The sequence below is a fragment of the Condylura cristata genome, unplaced genomic scaffold, assembly GCF_000260355.1.
Source record: "Condylura cristata isolate star-nosed mole 26May11 unplaced genomic scaffold, ConCri1.0 scaffold00004, whole genome shotgun sequence".
NCBI classification, from domain to species: Eukaryota; Metazoa; Chordata; class Mammalia; order Eulipotyphla; family Talpidae; genus Condylura; species Condylura cristata.
The window spans coordinates 14,539,466-14,555,867 of record NW_004567105.1 but is presented as its reverse complement, the minus strand read 5'-3'; the positions used below and the strand labels follow the sequence as shown (position 1 = coordinate 14,555,867).

Here is a 16,402-nt window from a genome sequence, read left to right as displayed (position 1 = left end):
GAGTGGGGAGCAGAACAGGCAGGTGGACTGCTGAGGGGAGCAGCGGGCGGGTCAGGAGAGGTCTGCCACGCCTTGTGGGTCAGGGATTGAACTCATGCTGAAGTGGCTTTAGCTTCTTAGTGCTGCGCCACCAGGGAGGGCCCCTTGTGATGTAATTTTTAAAACACGTTTCTAGAAAATCCTACAAGCTAAATTTTCCTGGTAGTTTCCTCATGATCATATAGCTGGTGTTGTGGACATCCCATTGTATCACATTCAGTTGCACGTAGTATTCACTTTTCCTATTATTGGAGGAGAAAAGTGCTATTATTTTAAGGTAGTGTCTGTCTTCTATTGCTATCTCCTACAGAAACTTTCTTTATCCTTTCCATGAAAGAAACCTTATATCCTTTAATGGTGTCCTTTAGCATTTTTTCTTTAATAGGTCTACAATAGATTTCTTTCTCTTTTGTGAGGATACATTTCCTCTTATTAGGGAAAAAAAATTGGTATTGTAAAGGGATACTTGGGGATAGAATGAATGATCTATCTCCAACAGATTCCATTATAATGGTTGTACACAGTGATTTTTCTAACTGAACTGTTCTTACGACGTTTATTTGCTTGTATCTTTTTGTAAAGAAAGCTGTCCATACATTGCCCCTTTTAATTTAGGGGTAATACTTTGGATTTTATATTGAGTTAATAAACTTGTAATTTTTTTCTAGTATGGGAGCCTTGAACATCCTTTGGTTAGAAAAGATATTTAAAAATATTATATTCTTTTACCAAGTTTTCTTTAATGAAAGTAGCTCAAGATTCTTTACTTAGTAGCTGTATATCTTCCTTAGGGGAGAAGTAAGGTCTTATTTACTCATGAATTTACTAAATAGTTTGTTCTTTAATTGTTGTCCATAAATATTTGAAAGCCAAATGGTCCTCTGAGTTTTTATGAGAGCCCACTTAAAGGCACTGATGGTAGACTTGAGTGCAAATGTAAATGGAATTAGTTATTTTTCCTTTGCAGTATCTTGAGATCTACCTGATTTTTTCCCTCTGCTTTATTGAACTGCCTTCCTGGTATAGGTGACTATTTTGTTCCTCTTGTATTTCTTCACTCTCCTTTGCTGCCACCAGACTAATGTTCCCTAAATGCTGCTTGTATCATCTTTGTTCAAAAACTTTACAGTGATTGCCTGTTGATGACACTGGCATCAAATAGGATTCACATGTACTGATATTCAGAACTTTTTTTTTTAAGATTTATTTATTTATGCAAGAACTGGAATACAGGCCAGAGGTGTAAGGGATGAGAGGAGTTACTAGAGACAGAGTGGGGAACCGAATAAGCAGACTGACTGAAGTATACTGCTGAGGGGAGCAGCAGATGAGACAGGAGAGGTCTCCAACCTGGCTGGGGATCAAACTCATGCTGCAGTGGCTGCAGATAGCTTCACATTGCTGTGCTTTAACCCATTGAGCTACTAGGGAGGCCTTTTTTTTTTTTACGTTTCATTCTTATCTCCCATGATTATAATGAGAGTTAAGTAACAGCTCCCAGTTAGGTACTGAGAAAACCTGATGCATTCTTTTCTGCTTTGTGTTGGTGTTGCATGTTCCTGCAGAAAGTTCCCTTATCCTTTGCCATGAAAGAAACCTTATATCCTTTAATGATGTCTTTTGGCATCTTTTCAGCAATCACCATCCTATGGTGACTCACATATATTGGCATAAATAATCAAGCCTCAATAAAAGGATTAATGGTAAGGTGATTACTTGTACCCATATTGCCAGATTGGAAAAGCAAGAGTCAGGACAACATTCAGCACCTCCCTGGGTCAGCACAGCTTTCTCTTTCCTTCCTCATTCTGCTTGCTCCCTTTCCTGGACCATCATCATCAGTCCCGTTTGTATACTGGGATCTCATGCTGCCCACAATCAACAATTTGTATGTAGGTCAAAAATCTTGAGAGGCTCTGATTTCATCAGTCACAGTGAGAGGAGAGTAGAGGCCTTTATGTGGTATCCGAAGTTCTTGCAGGGATCTTAGAGGAAGTAGTTTCTCTAGAAAGAGTTAAGGGCAAAATTTTGTCCTTTGATTAGTATAAGGATATTTCATCTATCCTTCATGTAAAGGGAAAGCTAACAAAAGTAACCTGGATTCTATTTATCAAACTTCAAGATGATTTCATTTAAGGTGAAACAGAAAATAAGGTATTATCTCTTATTTCAAAATTCTTGTGTTCTCAGGTATACTATGGCAAGTAAAGGGGAATTTGACAGTCGAAGTCTACTTATAATAGATTTGTTTGAGTTTTTATTTGTGAGTAAAAACAGTGATATACAAAGGAGAAAATAATTTTGTAAACAGATAGCTACTCTTCTATGTTTAGAAAATATTTTCTTTCTTGGACACAAACCTAATTGTAATGGCAGTCTTCTTCAGTTTTGCAGAATCCAACTGTTAGCAAAAATGTATCTACCAAAGGTCCAGAAAAACTAAAACAATCTGGAGGCACTGACTGTTTTACAGGTAATTAAAACCAGAATCACTACCCTTCTAAAAACTGAAAAGATCATGTTTACATTGTTCTTTCAGTAAAATGCTTGTTTGCTTTTTACAGAGTTAAGTGTAATGAATAAAATAAAGAAGAATAAGCTATCCCAAGCAATTTACTTGATGCAAAAAGCTCTTTTAATGTTTGAGAAAGATGCAACATCTTCATCCTCACATAATTTGCTGATGGTAACACTATTTCATTCCACTTTTAGTCCTGATATACAACTTCTGTTAAAATGATTTCTTTTCCATATACTAAAAATAACGTGTTGCCCTTTACATTAAATTCTGGAATCTCAGGTTCACCTTGTATTGTTCTCACTTTGAGAAGTGGGTTTGTCCTCAGCAGGGGAACTAATGCTTTTGCTTCAGTCCTGAATTCTCCTGAGATGAGAAATTCTCACTCTTTATTCTCTCAATTGGTACAACCATTAACTGGGAAGCCAAATAAAGTTACAGGGATTGCAATTGTGGGGAATTATAGGATTTATTGGATACCACACCAAGGTAATATATTCCTTACTATACAATTTAAATACTTAAAGACCATTGGCAAAAGTCCCATCCCTTGGCTGTTTCTAATTTATGGACCAGTCACCTGTTGTCATGCCATTCTGACCTGGAAATTGTTCTGTCTTGCTGATTCATTACATATTGACTTTAGCATTTAAATTCCTGAGGGTAATCCCATTTCAAGTTATGGGATCTTTTGAATATTTTCCTAGGTATCTTTTGAATATTTGTATTGGCTGAGGGCATGGTACATGATAAAGTAGAAATAAAGCTACAAGTAGCTTGGTTGATAGGGGCTAGAGAAAAACAGGTCAAAATTGAAGATACAATAGAAAGATTAACACGTTAAACAAGAGTTCATAGAAGAGGGAAGGGAATGAGACATAAGGTACAAGGAAAGGATTCATCTTTGGTGTAGGCTGGGCTGCAGGGCAGTAACCTCATTCTGTGATAAAAGAGGGAAGAAATAATGTAGCTTAAAATAAGTCTTTTGGTATGGAGACAGAGACCTGAGTTGATGGCTTCTTGCTTCAATCATCTGATAAAGTTAAGAGGCAAGGGTGTTTGCAAACAATGCAGAACTAGGAGAGCAAAAAGATCTGGAGAGAGGAGAGGCCTGCACGTGAAGGTCTGGGTGAGCTTGAAGACCATGAATTCTCAGGGGGCCCCACCTGCGTGGTGGCTTCACAAGCTGGTGTCATGGTTGTGGTAGTTGTGCTGGTGCAGTTATTTGACAGCACAGATTTGTGCAAGGTTCTTCTTCTTCTTTTTTTTAATGAAAGCATCACTTGAAAGTTCATCAGAGTAAAAAATGTGTGTACAAATAGATAGATGAAGGAAGTGACATCATCAAGGTACTTAAAGAATAGTGACAATGTAGAAGTTAAGAGAATGGACATCTCTGAGGTCAGGATCCAGAAATGAGTCTGAGATAGAATAGTTTTTGAGATCAGAAAATAAATATTGCAATTTAAAATTTCTGATATGCAGCACTTCTTTGTCATTTCACTTATCCAATAAATATTTTTGGATGCCTCTGATTCATTCAGCAAATATTTATTGAAGGTTATGCTGTGTGTTTGACATACTGAATGTAAGGGGTAAAGACACAATTAAATATATTAAATTTATTTATCCAACAAATATTGATAGATTACCTTTTCTTTTTGATCCCTGCTTTCAAGATTAGTCTAGTCTATGGAACATGGACAAGTAAGTAGGTAATTATGGGTCACTTGCTTAAGTACTTTAATTGCAGGAGTGCCAGGGGAATTTGGCAGGGGAGTACCTAACTCAACAGGGGGATTTTTATGGAAGCATCCAGAAAAGGTGACTTGAAGTTGAGTACTGAATGACAGATAGGAGTAGCCAGAGAAATAAAGAGGACATAGAATGGAAGAGACATTGCCTATACAAAAGTACTGATGACAGAGAGATCATAGAATACTTCTAATCCTACAAGTCATTCAGTGTGGCAGACTCTTAGATGCAATGGCAAGAGGTGTTTCATGGAAGAGGATGGCAAGAGAGAAAGGAGTTCCCTCCTGGTGGCACAGTGTGTTAAAGCACAGCACTGCAAAGCTAACCACAGCTGCTTCAGCATGAGTTTGATCCCCAGCCAGGGAGCTGACCCACATGGCGTGGCAGACCTCTCCTGCTATGGGGAGCCTGCTGCTCCCCATAGCAGTGTACTTCATTGATGTGCCTGTTCTGCTCCCTACTCTGTCTCTGGTGAATCCTCTCACCACCCCTGCACCTCTCTTCTGTATGCATAAATAAATCTTTTTTTTTTAAAAAAAAAAGAGGGAGAAAGAAGTAGAATCTCCATTTATAAGAAGCCTTATCTAATTTAAGGATTTTGGCTACTGTCAATGTTCAGCAATATTGGACAGATGTTATTAATTTGAGAAATTCTATCCTAGAGGTATTAGGAGTTTCATTAAATTTGAACTTCCAAATTGTTGAATTTCATTATGTTGTATACCTGAAAACTACTACCAGTTTATTATGTCAATTATATCACAATAAAAATTGAATTCCCAGCATTTGAGGAAAAGAATATGATGGTGGTATCAAGTAGTCTGAGCTGACAAGACCAACAGGTCTTTTGGTGGAGTCTTCTGGGGTGCGCTCGCATCCCTTTTCTCAGCAGATACTTCCTGTGGCCGCGTGCTACCATCTAGTAATTAGACACGTTGACACATCTGTCCTTTTTCTATGATAAATAGTGCTGATCTTTTAGAACTTTTTCTCTCAGGTCTAATGTGGTCTCTTCTTTGTTTTATTTTGACTCTGTCTTGTCTTTCCATTGTTATACTATACCCACTGCCCTGTTTTGTCTCTGTCTTCCTCCCCCTGAGACTGGGGGACACACTGGAGAGGTAGAAAGTCTGAAGTTCTCATGTCCTCCGTGTGTATCTTTTCCTGTTTGCTAAGTGCAACGATTTTATGGAGAAAAAAAGTCCTCGGGACAGATGCATTTGAGAGGCTCCCTTTTAATAGGTGCTAGCACCCCAAGGGTTTTTACTGACTGGGAAGACATTGAATATTTATTTAGCAGCTCTGAAATCTTCTACAGCCACCTCTGCTCTGCAGTGGTAGTTTTTTATCCAAGTGTTAAGGCTTAATGATCATCCTCAGGGTACGCTCATAAACAACATGTTATGGCTTATATCATTGCCAAAGTTTCTACCCTTAAAAAAGACAAATAAATGTCTTTCCCTTGGCAATCATTTTCTACAGGCGGATATTATAGAATCTTTTACATTATCATGATCTCGTAATAAAATTATCCCCAAATCAGTAGCTGATGTGTCACCTGATACTATAAAAAGGTTTCAAAAGCTGAGGTATTTTTCAGAACTCTTAAATAATTCATGCTCTTTTAGATTTTTTTTCCCCCTGAAGTTTCCTGACCTTGTACATCTGTGCGATCTTTCTTTTTTAAAAAATATTTATTTTTATTTATGCATGTAAGAACTGGGGTACAGGCCAGAGGTGTGGCGGGTGAGAGGATTCACTAGAGAAAAAGTGGAGAGCAGAACAGGTGGATTGATTGAAATACACTGCAAGGGGGAGCAGTGGGCCAGACAGGAGAGGTCTGCTGCGCCATGTGTGTCAGTTCCCTGGCCTGGGATTGAACTTGTGCTGCAGTGGCTGTGGATAGCTTCATAGAGCTGCTCTTTAACCCCTTGCACCACCAGGGAGGCCCAGATCTATGCAATCTTATCAGCTGCCTGTTCTCTTTCAAGTCAATTAAAAGCAGGCCAACTTATTGTCATGAATGAGGGCCCAACCTTTGATAGTGCCATGTTAGCTTTCCAAATGTGATGACTGACTTGTTTCTCATTTGGATTATTTTTTAACATTTTCCTGTATTGCTTATTTGACTTCTAAAAGTTCATATTGGCTGTCTTATATAGGCCAGTTTTTCTTCAGCGAGTTGTGTCTGGAAGCAATCTAGATGTCCCTGGTCTTCTACATCTGATTGATTAAATGGGGGGATTAGCAGGTGAATCAGGAACTTTGCTTTTCAACTACTTCAGAGTCCACTGCCGCACACCAGCATCTTTGCTGGTGCAATTTCCCATTGGGAAGAGGCAGCATAACCTCCTTCCAAGTGCTAAACGTTACCAGGGCTGTGTACCGTTGTTTTCTGTCTGTAGCCTCCATTTCCCCTTCTAAACATCACTTTTTGAAGGATTTCTTTTCTTCCATTAAGTGGAATCAGGTGGGATCTTTTAGGGGCTTTCATCTCTGTTACTCAAGAGGAGACCTCGTGATGTTATCTGGGTCAATTGGCTGCTCTGTTATTGCAATTTGCATCTTGACCAGAGGGAGTGAAGAAAAAAAGACTTAAAACCAGCTGGCATTTGTTCATTCCAGGCCTGTGTCTTGATCAGACCCATTTTGGGACAAACCTCTTTTCCTGTTACTTCTGTTGCAGAAAACCTCAAATGGAAGATTTAGAGTCCCCCCCACCCCAATACTTTTTTGTTGGAACGTAGACAAAGAGTTGAGATGGTCTGAACAGTTCCAAATTCTAGCAACAGTGCTTCAACTCTTAAGCAAAAGAACATTTATAGGTGAGCAGATTATTTTTTATAATCAACACAGAATCTAATATTATTTTTCTATTTGGGGACCAGAATTAATGAAGAAGCCAAGGTCACCAGAAATTCCAATAATTCCTGACTTGAATATTTTCTGTTATTACTTCCTGTAAATATGTTAGCAGTAATTAGATTAGTGAATGCAATTATTTTTCCCTTTGTTTTTGGCACTTTAGTGAAATCAATTATTTTGCTTTTTTGGGGGGAAGATAAAATGTGAATTAACCGCCCTTCCACCCCCCAAGATCTTGACTCTTTATTTTTCCATGCTGAAATCTTCCTGATCACAACTGAATACTTTTTCTTTTTTTAAAAATTTATTTATTTGTGCATACAGAACAGGGACACAGGCCAGAGGTGCAGGGGTGGCGAGGAGATTCACCAGAGACAGAGTGGGGAGCAGAACAGGCAGATCTACGAAGTACACTGCTGAGGGGAGCAGTGTGTGGGTCAGGAGATGTCTGCTGCGCCATTTGGTTCACCTCTGGGGCAGGTGGGGATTGAACTCATGAGGAAGTGGCTTTCTATTCTTAGTGCTGTGCTTTAACCCGTTGCCCCACCAGGGAGGGCCCACAAGTGAATACTTTCTAACTCTGTCCCATATGGAATTGACCTGTTGGTTTCAGATTCTTAGAGAAGATTTTTACATACTTATATTTTAAGTTTTTTTTTTTTTTTACTCTCTTAAGTGTTTTAAGGATACTATCTAGGGGAAATTTCATCTAGGTTTTCTTTCTATACTTCTTTTAACTTAGCTATTTACAGTTAAGACAAGATAGCATAGCTGGTAAATAAGGCCTTGGACTTGAGTTTCGGTTCAGCCACTGACTAGCTGTGTGATGTAAGTGTAGTTACACCTGCTCTCTTAGGTTTTAAATTCTTTACCTGTAAAATGGGGCATCTTGGGAAGATTTAATGAAATGACACATATAAAATACTAAACTTACAGCACAGAGCAAGCAGCCAATACATGTCAGCCACTTTGAGTATGCTGGAACATTCTGCTTGTCATATCAGAATTCTGTTATGCTGCACTAGATGTATTTTTCTCTGCTGAACTATACACTTATTACTGCATTTTTTTCTTAGATTGATCTTATAAATTGTATACTTTATATTCAGAAATACTCATTCCCCAGATACGTGGGTATGACTGAATCTACATTTCATCTTCTTCTGAAATGTAGTTCTCTGGAGCACTGTGAATTCTGAATAGACCTCAGGGAGGTTTACTAGACAAGCAGTAAACAGCAATTTATCCTTCCAGTCTTAATGATAGTTGTTTGTATATGTCCTAATACACCCTTCAAGATTGCATTATATCTTTCCTTAAGTGATTTGCTGCATAAAAGTCATTGTCAAGTATATTTAACATTAATCTGTCCTTATAAAAACTGAGTATCTTCTGAAAAGAGGCAGGTTTCAATTTCTTCAAAGGGAACTGCAGGGAGAATTTACATAGTACGGTGGACCTCAGGACTGTTGCTTGACAGCACAAAACTAATTGAAAAGCAAAGCTCAGAACTTACTTTCCTGTGAGTTGATATGAAAGACTCTTTCCATTGAGGTTCATGAGCTGACTGAGAGACAAAATCTCACTTCACCTTTTAAGACTGGTCCATCCCTGCTATGTGCAAGGTACAGTGTTAGGCTGTGGAAGATGTGAGCATATAATTTTTATGTTGTTGTTATTTGATATATTATTGAGAACCTACTTCTCAATTTCAGAGAATTGTATAATAATGATAAATACATTAGACATATGAATAGATAGCATTGCCTAATGTAAAAGATATTTATTTACCTTAGTAGCTATTTTTTTACTTTTTACAAATGATTAAGTGCCTTGAAATATGTATACCACTGAGGTTGAGAAAACTTCATCTAGCAAGATAATGTTGTTTAAGGTGAGTAGAATTCTACAAATATAAATGAAACTCCAACTCTTGAAATATATTTTTCCATTTTTGCTCTTTATTATAGGAAGCATATTCTTTGATTGAGAAAGTTGAAGCTGAACAAAATTCCCTATATTCATATCAGAAATATTTGGAAAGTTCGGAAAGAAAGAAAAGCAGAATCCCTCCCCCACCCATCCTGATGTCTCGGACTCATTGTTCGGTGACATTAAAACCTGCTCCATTTATTTCAGATGTTAAGGTATGTTGTTCATTATGATCTTTTCATCAAGCAAAGCACCATAAGTACCTTTATGATGATAATGATCGATGCTTTTATTGCTTTTAAGACTTGAATAACCTTATTTATAAGCATTGAGCGCTGGGATCGGTATTCTAATGTCTTAATTATATTCAGTTTCTTTATGACTTTTTCCCTCTCTGCATTTCCCTTTACATCCTATATAGCCTCACTATTCCCAAATATGCAGTGAGCAGGAACAACAGAGGAGCATTTCTTTTTAAGTATCTCTGTCACCATGACACAGCTGCATCTGGCATCTTGATGTGCTCAAGTTTGAAGTCTCCATTGAAGTGGAATCAGAGGATAGCAGTTGTTACAACCCCAGTGTAAAATGGGTTGGCCTGAGTGTGGGCCCTCACCAGCTTAAAGAGACTTACAATGAGATTCAACCGCAGGCTCATACATACAAAAGATTAATTAAGGGCTCATTTACACAAAAGGGAAATGAAGAAAGGAATAACCCAGAGATAAAGAGAGAGATACTTGGTGAATGCCTCCTACCAGTCCTCCTGAGCTGGGGCCTCAATAACACTTTGAAGGCGGGCGGAAAACCAAGGACCCTCAAGGCCCACATGCTTGGTTATTCACCAAGCCTGGCTGTTTAACTCCACCCTCAGTTCCCAGCAGTCCTGCCTGCAGTGGTGATGGCATCATGGGGGTTTGTATTACTCCTTGGTGCCTTGGCTCCCCTAGGTGTGGGGTGGGGGGGTCAGGTCCATAAAGCCTGTGTTTGTGGTTTGTTAAGGACATTTCCTAACACACTTTCTCTGGAGAAACAATGATAGAGATAAGGAAATTTGAGAGTGGTGAATTTAGAAGTTCTTCCCAAAGTCCTCCCAAGTGAATGGGGTTTCTTTTAATGCAAACATTACAATTCTAACCGAATGCAATCATCAATCTTTATGTGTTTATTAAAGAATGGGCTCTTTCTCCCATCCCCAGTACTTGAAACTCGGCATAAGGTCGCTGTTAACTTGAGATTTAGTTTCCTAACAGGTATTTGGTTCCACTTCATTATGTGAAATCTTATATTTCCCCCTTTTTTGGATTACTACATGCTCTTTGATATGTTATATATAAAATAAAGTTCTATTTTTGATTACCTTTAGGATGTTCTTGGGCTAACATCAGTTTAGTGTAGTGGAAAGGGCACAGGCTGTAAAGTAAGGAAGCTGTAAGTTTAAAATTTAGCTGCACCCCTTAATAGCAGTACAGCCTTGGAGAATCAAAATATTCTTCTGGAGGTGTTTTTGTTGTTGTTTTCCCTAGTAAAATATGTTTAATGGAAGAGCAAAGTGAGGAAAACAAAAAATGAGATAACTTGTGAGTATTCTTGGCATTTTTCTGGTGGTTCTCCATCTTTTTTATTAACTGTATTAGTAGTTTGTTAAAAACAATTAATGCTCTTATGGAATGTGACTACATTATTGATTTTTTCCATTAATTCTGTCCAGTGAACATTATTGATTGTTGATTGTCTAACAAACTCTTGTAAGAGGTAATGAGATATAAAAATAAGCACAAATAAAGTCTGTTTCCACTCTGAAGAGCTTCAGATCAATGGGGGGGAGGGACGTCAGTGCACGATATTATCACCTTCATACTGCTCACTAACTAGGAGGTAGAAGTAACATTTATTTTACATCAATTGTACTATCATAAAACCTATGATTGTAGATGTTAGCATTTTTGAAGCTCAGAAGTTAGCTTTTTTTAGGTTTTGTTTAGGAGTAGGGATTCACTGCTTTTAAAAATTTAGCTCAGAATTGCATAATTTACCAAGCATTCTTGTTCATTTTTTTCACTTTGATTTTTTGCCACCAAAATTCCATTTTTTATGTATTTCTAATTAGCAACTGGTTTATTTCATTTCATGAAGCTTAGAAATAGGAAGAAAGAAGGGTTCCAAATTTGACCTAAAGTTGTAGGACCTGAGACTCAGGACATTCTGTGAAGTTTCCATAGAGTAGTAAGAGTTGTATACTCCAGAAAATTATTACCTTCCATGACCTACTCTAAACACTAGATGGTGCTATGGACTTAAATAAGTTTTCTGGGTTGAGGCTTTGGCCATCTTTTGTTTTAATCAAAATCGCCTGTTAAGGCATTCCATTTACTAAGGAGTGCTTTAGTAGTTGGAAATTCTGCTGTTATTTATAAACTTTAATGTCTAAAGTTAGTGATTTGTCCTTTTTCTTGTGTAGATTGTAATTTCACAATGCTTCTTACAGTTAAACTAAAACGTTTTCGTGTGTGGAACAAAACAAAAATCTAGTCTGTCTGTAAAAATGATTCTAGAGAGAATTTTATCCTTCAAATTCTGGTTTCAATATAGAACTTAATTTAGAGCAATAATGATGCAAGTCAGATAATCCAGTCTTTCTTCCTTTCTCCCCTCACCTCCTAGGAAAAATGGCTTTCTTTTTGCATGGGAAGTAAAGGGAAATCAGTGTCTAATTTTTTTTTTCAGATTCACATGATTTTTAGCCCCATCTACAGCTTCCAAGTTCTTTCAGTGCTCAGTCCTTTGGCCCTCTTACCTCATGCTCCTTAATCACCTAGGAAATTTTCTTTGGAAATGTAAGCGTTGGATACCTGCCTAAGAAATTCTAACTCACCTAAGGACTCATAAGTTTAGGTATATTGATTACAAAACTGGTTGAACTATACTTTAAAAAGTAATTCTGCTGCTGTCAGGGTTGAGAACCATAAAGCAGACTAGACTCCCTTTGGATCATTCAGCTGACCTGGAGGAAGAAAAAGCAGGTTAAATTGTAAGGGGCAGTTGTCTCTTAGAGACAATTACATTTCCCCTTTTTTGCTGCTTCCCATGTAATTTCAGAGTTGAGATGTGAGGTGTAACCTATGGGGAGAAGGGGACCTAGAGAAGATGATCCCTTCACCTCCAGCCTCCAGATATTATGGCTCCATCTTACTACACTTTCCAGACACCAACTGGCTCCCTTTCCCCTGCAGAGAGTTCAGTTCACTAAGGAATCTTCATTATTTAGATACCATGGCAGAAGGACAATTTTCTAACCACTTAATCAAGTTTAAGTTTTCTTGTGTCCATGGAATTTGCATTTTTTGGGGGGGGGTGTTATGTCTACCTAGAGAAATTTCAAAACAATATTTGTCAGAAAGTTTATAAACTGGAAAAAAGAATTACCACTCATCTTCCAATTTTACCAACAAACGCTACCATTGTCCTTACCAGGGAAGATTTTCTTAACAGGCTTTTTCATATAAATGTTACAATTCATATCTTGCTGCTTTTTCCATGTGCTGTTGGTTATTTTTATTTAATAAAATATGAAAATAATTTTGGTGTGGATCTCTTTGTCCTAGCAAGGTCAAGTCACCATTGGAATCACTCCCTGCCAGGTCTAATCTTAGGCAAGTTACTGTGCACACCTCTGCATCTCCATTTCCTGCAAAGCAAAATGATAATAGTCATCTCATGTCCAGAGATGTTGTGACTGTCAGGCAGTAGAGAGAAATTTCCCCACAATGCCTAGCTTATAGAACCTGCTCAATGAACGGCAATTAAAAATATTAATGGACAATATTTTAACCTTGGTAGTGCCAGAAAAGTGTTCCTTGTGCCACATCATGGTAAAGAAGTTGAGTGTTACAGATGATGGATGTGTTTTCTCTTCGGCAGGTCTCCTGGTACTGCATTTTGGGTTGCAAAGCGAAAGGGAGCTATGGAAAAGTAAGGCTAAACAATAACCATCTCCCAAACTCAGGAGAAGCGGTAGGTAAAATTAAAAGAGGTCTTGAAATTTTAATTAACAAAAACCATGAAGCCTTACCAAAAGCCTCACTAGTGACCAATGATTTTTTTTTTCCTTTTATGAGCCATTATTTTAGTGAACTTCTCTAATTTAAAGTTGAGGCATAACTAAACTCCAAGTAAATGAGCATGTTAATTTTTTACATGTAAGATTCATTTAACTGTACTTTCAAGGTCATGTAACCTTTGAAATGGTGCATGGAGCTGAATCAAAGGTGAATTTTTATTCAGTGAGAATGAAACACCTTGGCAGTATTGAACAGTTTCAGAACTTTGAGGAGTCATATTTCGAATAGACTTCTCAACTTTCTTTACTACACAGACATTAGTTTTGGATCCCTATTCCGTCCTTTTCAATACAGATTTGAGAAATCGCAGACAAGGACAGCGCTACCATTCTATCCCCTTTCAAATCCCATATCACTTGGAAATTTCATCAAATGTTAAATATGAAATAAGAGTTCTCCATCTCTTGGAACTTTGTAGGAATAGGTAGTTTTAAGACAACTTACTAATAAAAAGAAGACAGCAAGGGAGTTTGGCATAGACTTACACACATATTTGATATGTTGTGAAAGTTATTCAGACCCAAACTCTGTTGTTATTCCATATTCTGGCTCTTAGTGTTAAAGGATATTTTATTCATTATAGCACGTGGCAGAGTTAGGAGAAAAGAAGACTATCTGCATGACTTGGGGTGAACAAATATTTTTTAAAAAATTGAACACAATTGCTAAAACAAGTAAACTAACATTAAATTTAGAAATTTTGTTAATCAAAAAACACCATGGAGAGAAGAAGAAAGAAGTGTTGAGCGGATACTTTACTAAGCAAAGTATGTATAAGTATTTGCTTCCAAAATACATTTAAAAATATTTGCTTCCAAAATACATTTAAAAGTATTTGCTTCCAAAATACATTTCAAAATCTTAAAGATCAATAATAAACAGGCAGATTAACCTTAAAATGGGCAAGTTTCTTGAATAGGAACTTCAAAAAAAGAGGATATCAAAAAGATAATATTAATCTTTTATACTTTATGCTTTGGTTAACAGATACCAGCTGATGGTAAAAGCATTTTCGAAGTGAAGGGTTTAGAAACCAATGAAAAATATATATTTGCAATTGCTGCTTATTCTTCTACTGGGAAACTTGTCGGAGATGCCGTGGGGGAGTCAACTAAACCAATTCTGATTTACCCACCTCTTTCTGCTGTTACTGCTCGAACATTCTTAACACAGGTAAAAGAGAATTCTGCTAACTTTTCCTTTGTTTTCTGTTAAGCAGCAGTTACGAAATACTGTCTGGTAGAAGGACAGTTACAGCAGATGTTCTAACGCTCCTGCTGAGCATCTCTTATGTTGTAATTTAGTCTCATAAAACGGGATTCATTCCTTCTCCCAATAATGAATTTGCATCTTACAATAACTTTTTCTCTGGATTACAAATGTGACACTATTAAATTTAAAATTTGGCTTCTGGGGGATGTTTGCCAATGTCAGGAGGCATTTTTGGCTGTGATTACCTAGGCATAGTATAGGGACCTAGTAATAGAAACCAGTGATGTTGGTAAGCACCCTGTAAGGCAGAGGATTGCTCTGCCATAGAGAGAATTTCCCAGTCCGGATGTCAATAGTGCCCCATGTGTGTTCTGCATACAGGTGCACACATCCATATGCACTATACACATACACATGTGCATAAATTTGTGTATAATCTGTAATTTCAAGCATAGTGTACATATTACATTGATCCTGATATTTTCATTTATTATGTCATAGGCATTTTTCCATCCCATGAAGTAGTCTTCCAGAACATAATTCTTAATGACAGCACAGTATTACTCCTTAAAGCTCTATCACAGTTTACTTAGTAATTCTTCATTGTTGGAGATTACTTTCTGGCCTTTGACTATTTATAAGCAATGCTGTGATGTGTATCTTTGTATGTAATTTTTTTGCCTGCAGCTGTGGTTTCTTTTGTGGGATAAATGTATAGAAGTGAATTGTCTGTGTTAATAGAGACATATATACTTGAGTTTAAATTTCAGCTGCTTACATGAGTTATGCGCTTTTGGCAAGGAAGTTCATCTGTGAAGTGGGAATAATAATAGTAACTGCCTCCCAGGGATATTATGGGTCATAACTGGAATTAAGCATGCCAAATGCTTAACCAATAGCACTTACCACACAGTAGGCACTTAAGATATATTATTGTTTTTAATTATGGATATATTAATGAATTAATCCTTATGACTGACTAACTTAAAACGTATCACGAATGAATAGGGTGCTAAAAAGAATGATCCATTGACCTAAGTCTCAACATCTAATTTTAAGCAGCTGTAGAGCTGATGGCTATTCTAAATTTTATCTCATTTTCATGGCGCTGTTTTTTTCTCTTAAGAGTTTATTAGCATTATAGACTATAAGATCTTAGTGGCATTTTATATTATCATATTTTTCAAAGAAAATTAAATTGAGAGAATTGCTAGGATTTGTCTAGCATTGGTTTAGCATGTCAAATCGGCTCATGGTTTTCTGATGTTTTTATTTCTTTGGAATCTAATATATTCTCTAATTTGCAGTGATAGAGTTATTTCAAAGTGAGGAACCGAATATTTCATCAAGGCCTAATTTTTCTCCAGGGAGTGGTTTGACTCTTGGGCTTCATTTGGCAGAACTTTCATTGAAAGTTAATAAAACTAAGTCCAGGCTTACTGCTGGGATAATGAGAAGTGTCATAAAGTAATGACCTGTGTTTCTTTATTGACATTATATTTGCAGCGCTGGCGTTCAGTTATGACAGTTCGTGAGCATTCTCTCTCGTAATGTTAAATGGCTAAAACAAAATTTTCTCAGTAAGCCTTCTCAGTTTACAACTTAAGTTTCAGTTTTTAATTTCCAGCAAGTAAATGTACCTTTCTTTGGGAACTTCAATCTATTTTTCATGAAGGTGGTTAGCTTTTAGCTTCAGAACAATTCTATTATTCAAGAAATGTTGTCATCAATATAATAAAATAGGGAGATAGTTCAGTAAATGCCTATGATTAACTAGAATTGGGATTTTAGATTGTACATTTATTCAACATTATTCTGTGGCTGTTAAGAAAATCAGACAACTCTTTATTAGGTTTCCTTTAATGTACAGATCCATTAATTTAGGTGGTCTGAAATTTTTTTTTTTTTAAATTTTTTTAAAGATTTATTTATTTATTTGTGCATACAGAACTGGGGTACA

General features: G+C 37.0%; 1 protein-coding gene across 1 annotated transcript in view; it reads left to right on the top strand.

Annotated features, from left to right (window-relative positions):
• Positions 1-16,402, top strand: part of CFAP54 (cilia and flagella associated 54) — a 197,438-nt gene that overhangs the window by 41,049 nt on the left and 139,987 nt on the right. Inside the window, exons 18-22 of the mRNA XM_012735136.1 lie at positions 2,426-2,512; positions 2,604-2,725; positions 9,148-9,324; positions 13,031-13,123; positions 14,218-14,403. Of these exons, the coding sequence (XP_012590590.1) occupies positions 2,426-2,512; positions 2,604-2,725; positions 9,148-9,324; positions 13,031-13,123; positions 14,218-14,403 (665 nt within the window). The remainder of the gene's footprint in view (positions 1-2,425; positions 2,513-2,603; positions 2,726-9,147; positions 9,325-13,030; positions 13,124-14,217; positions 14,404-16,402) is intronic.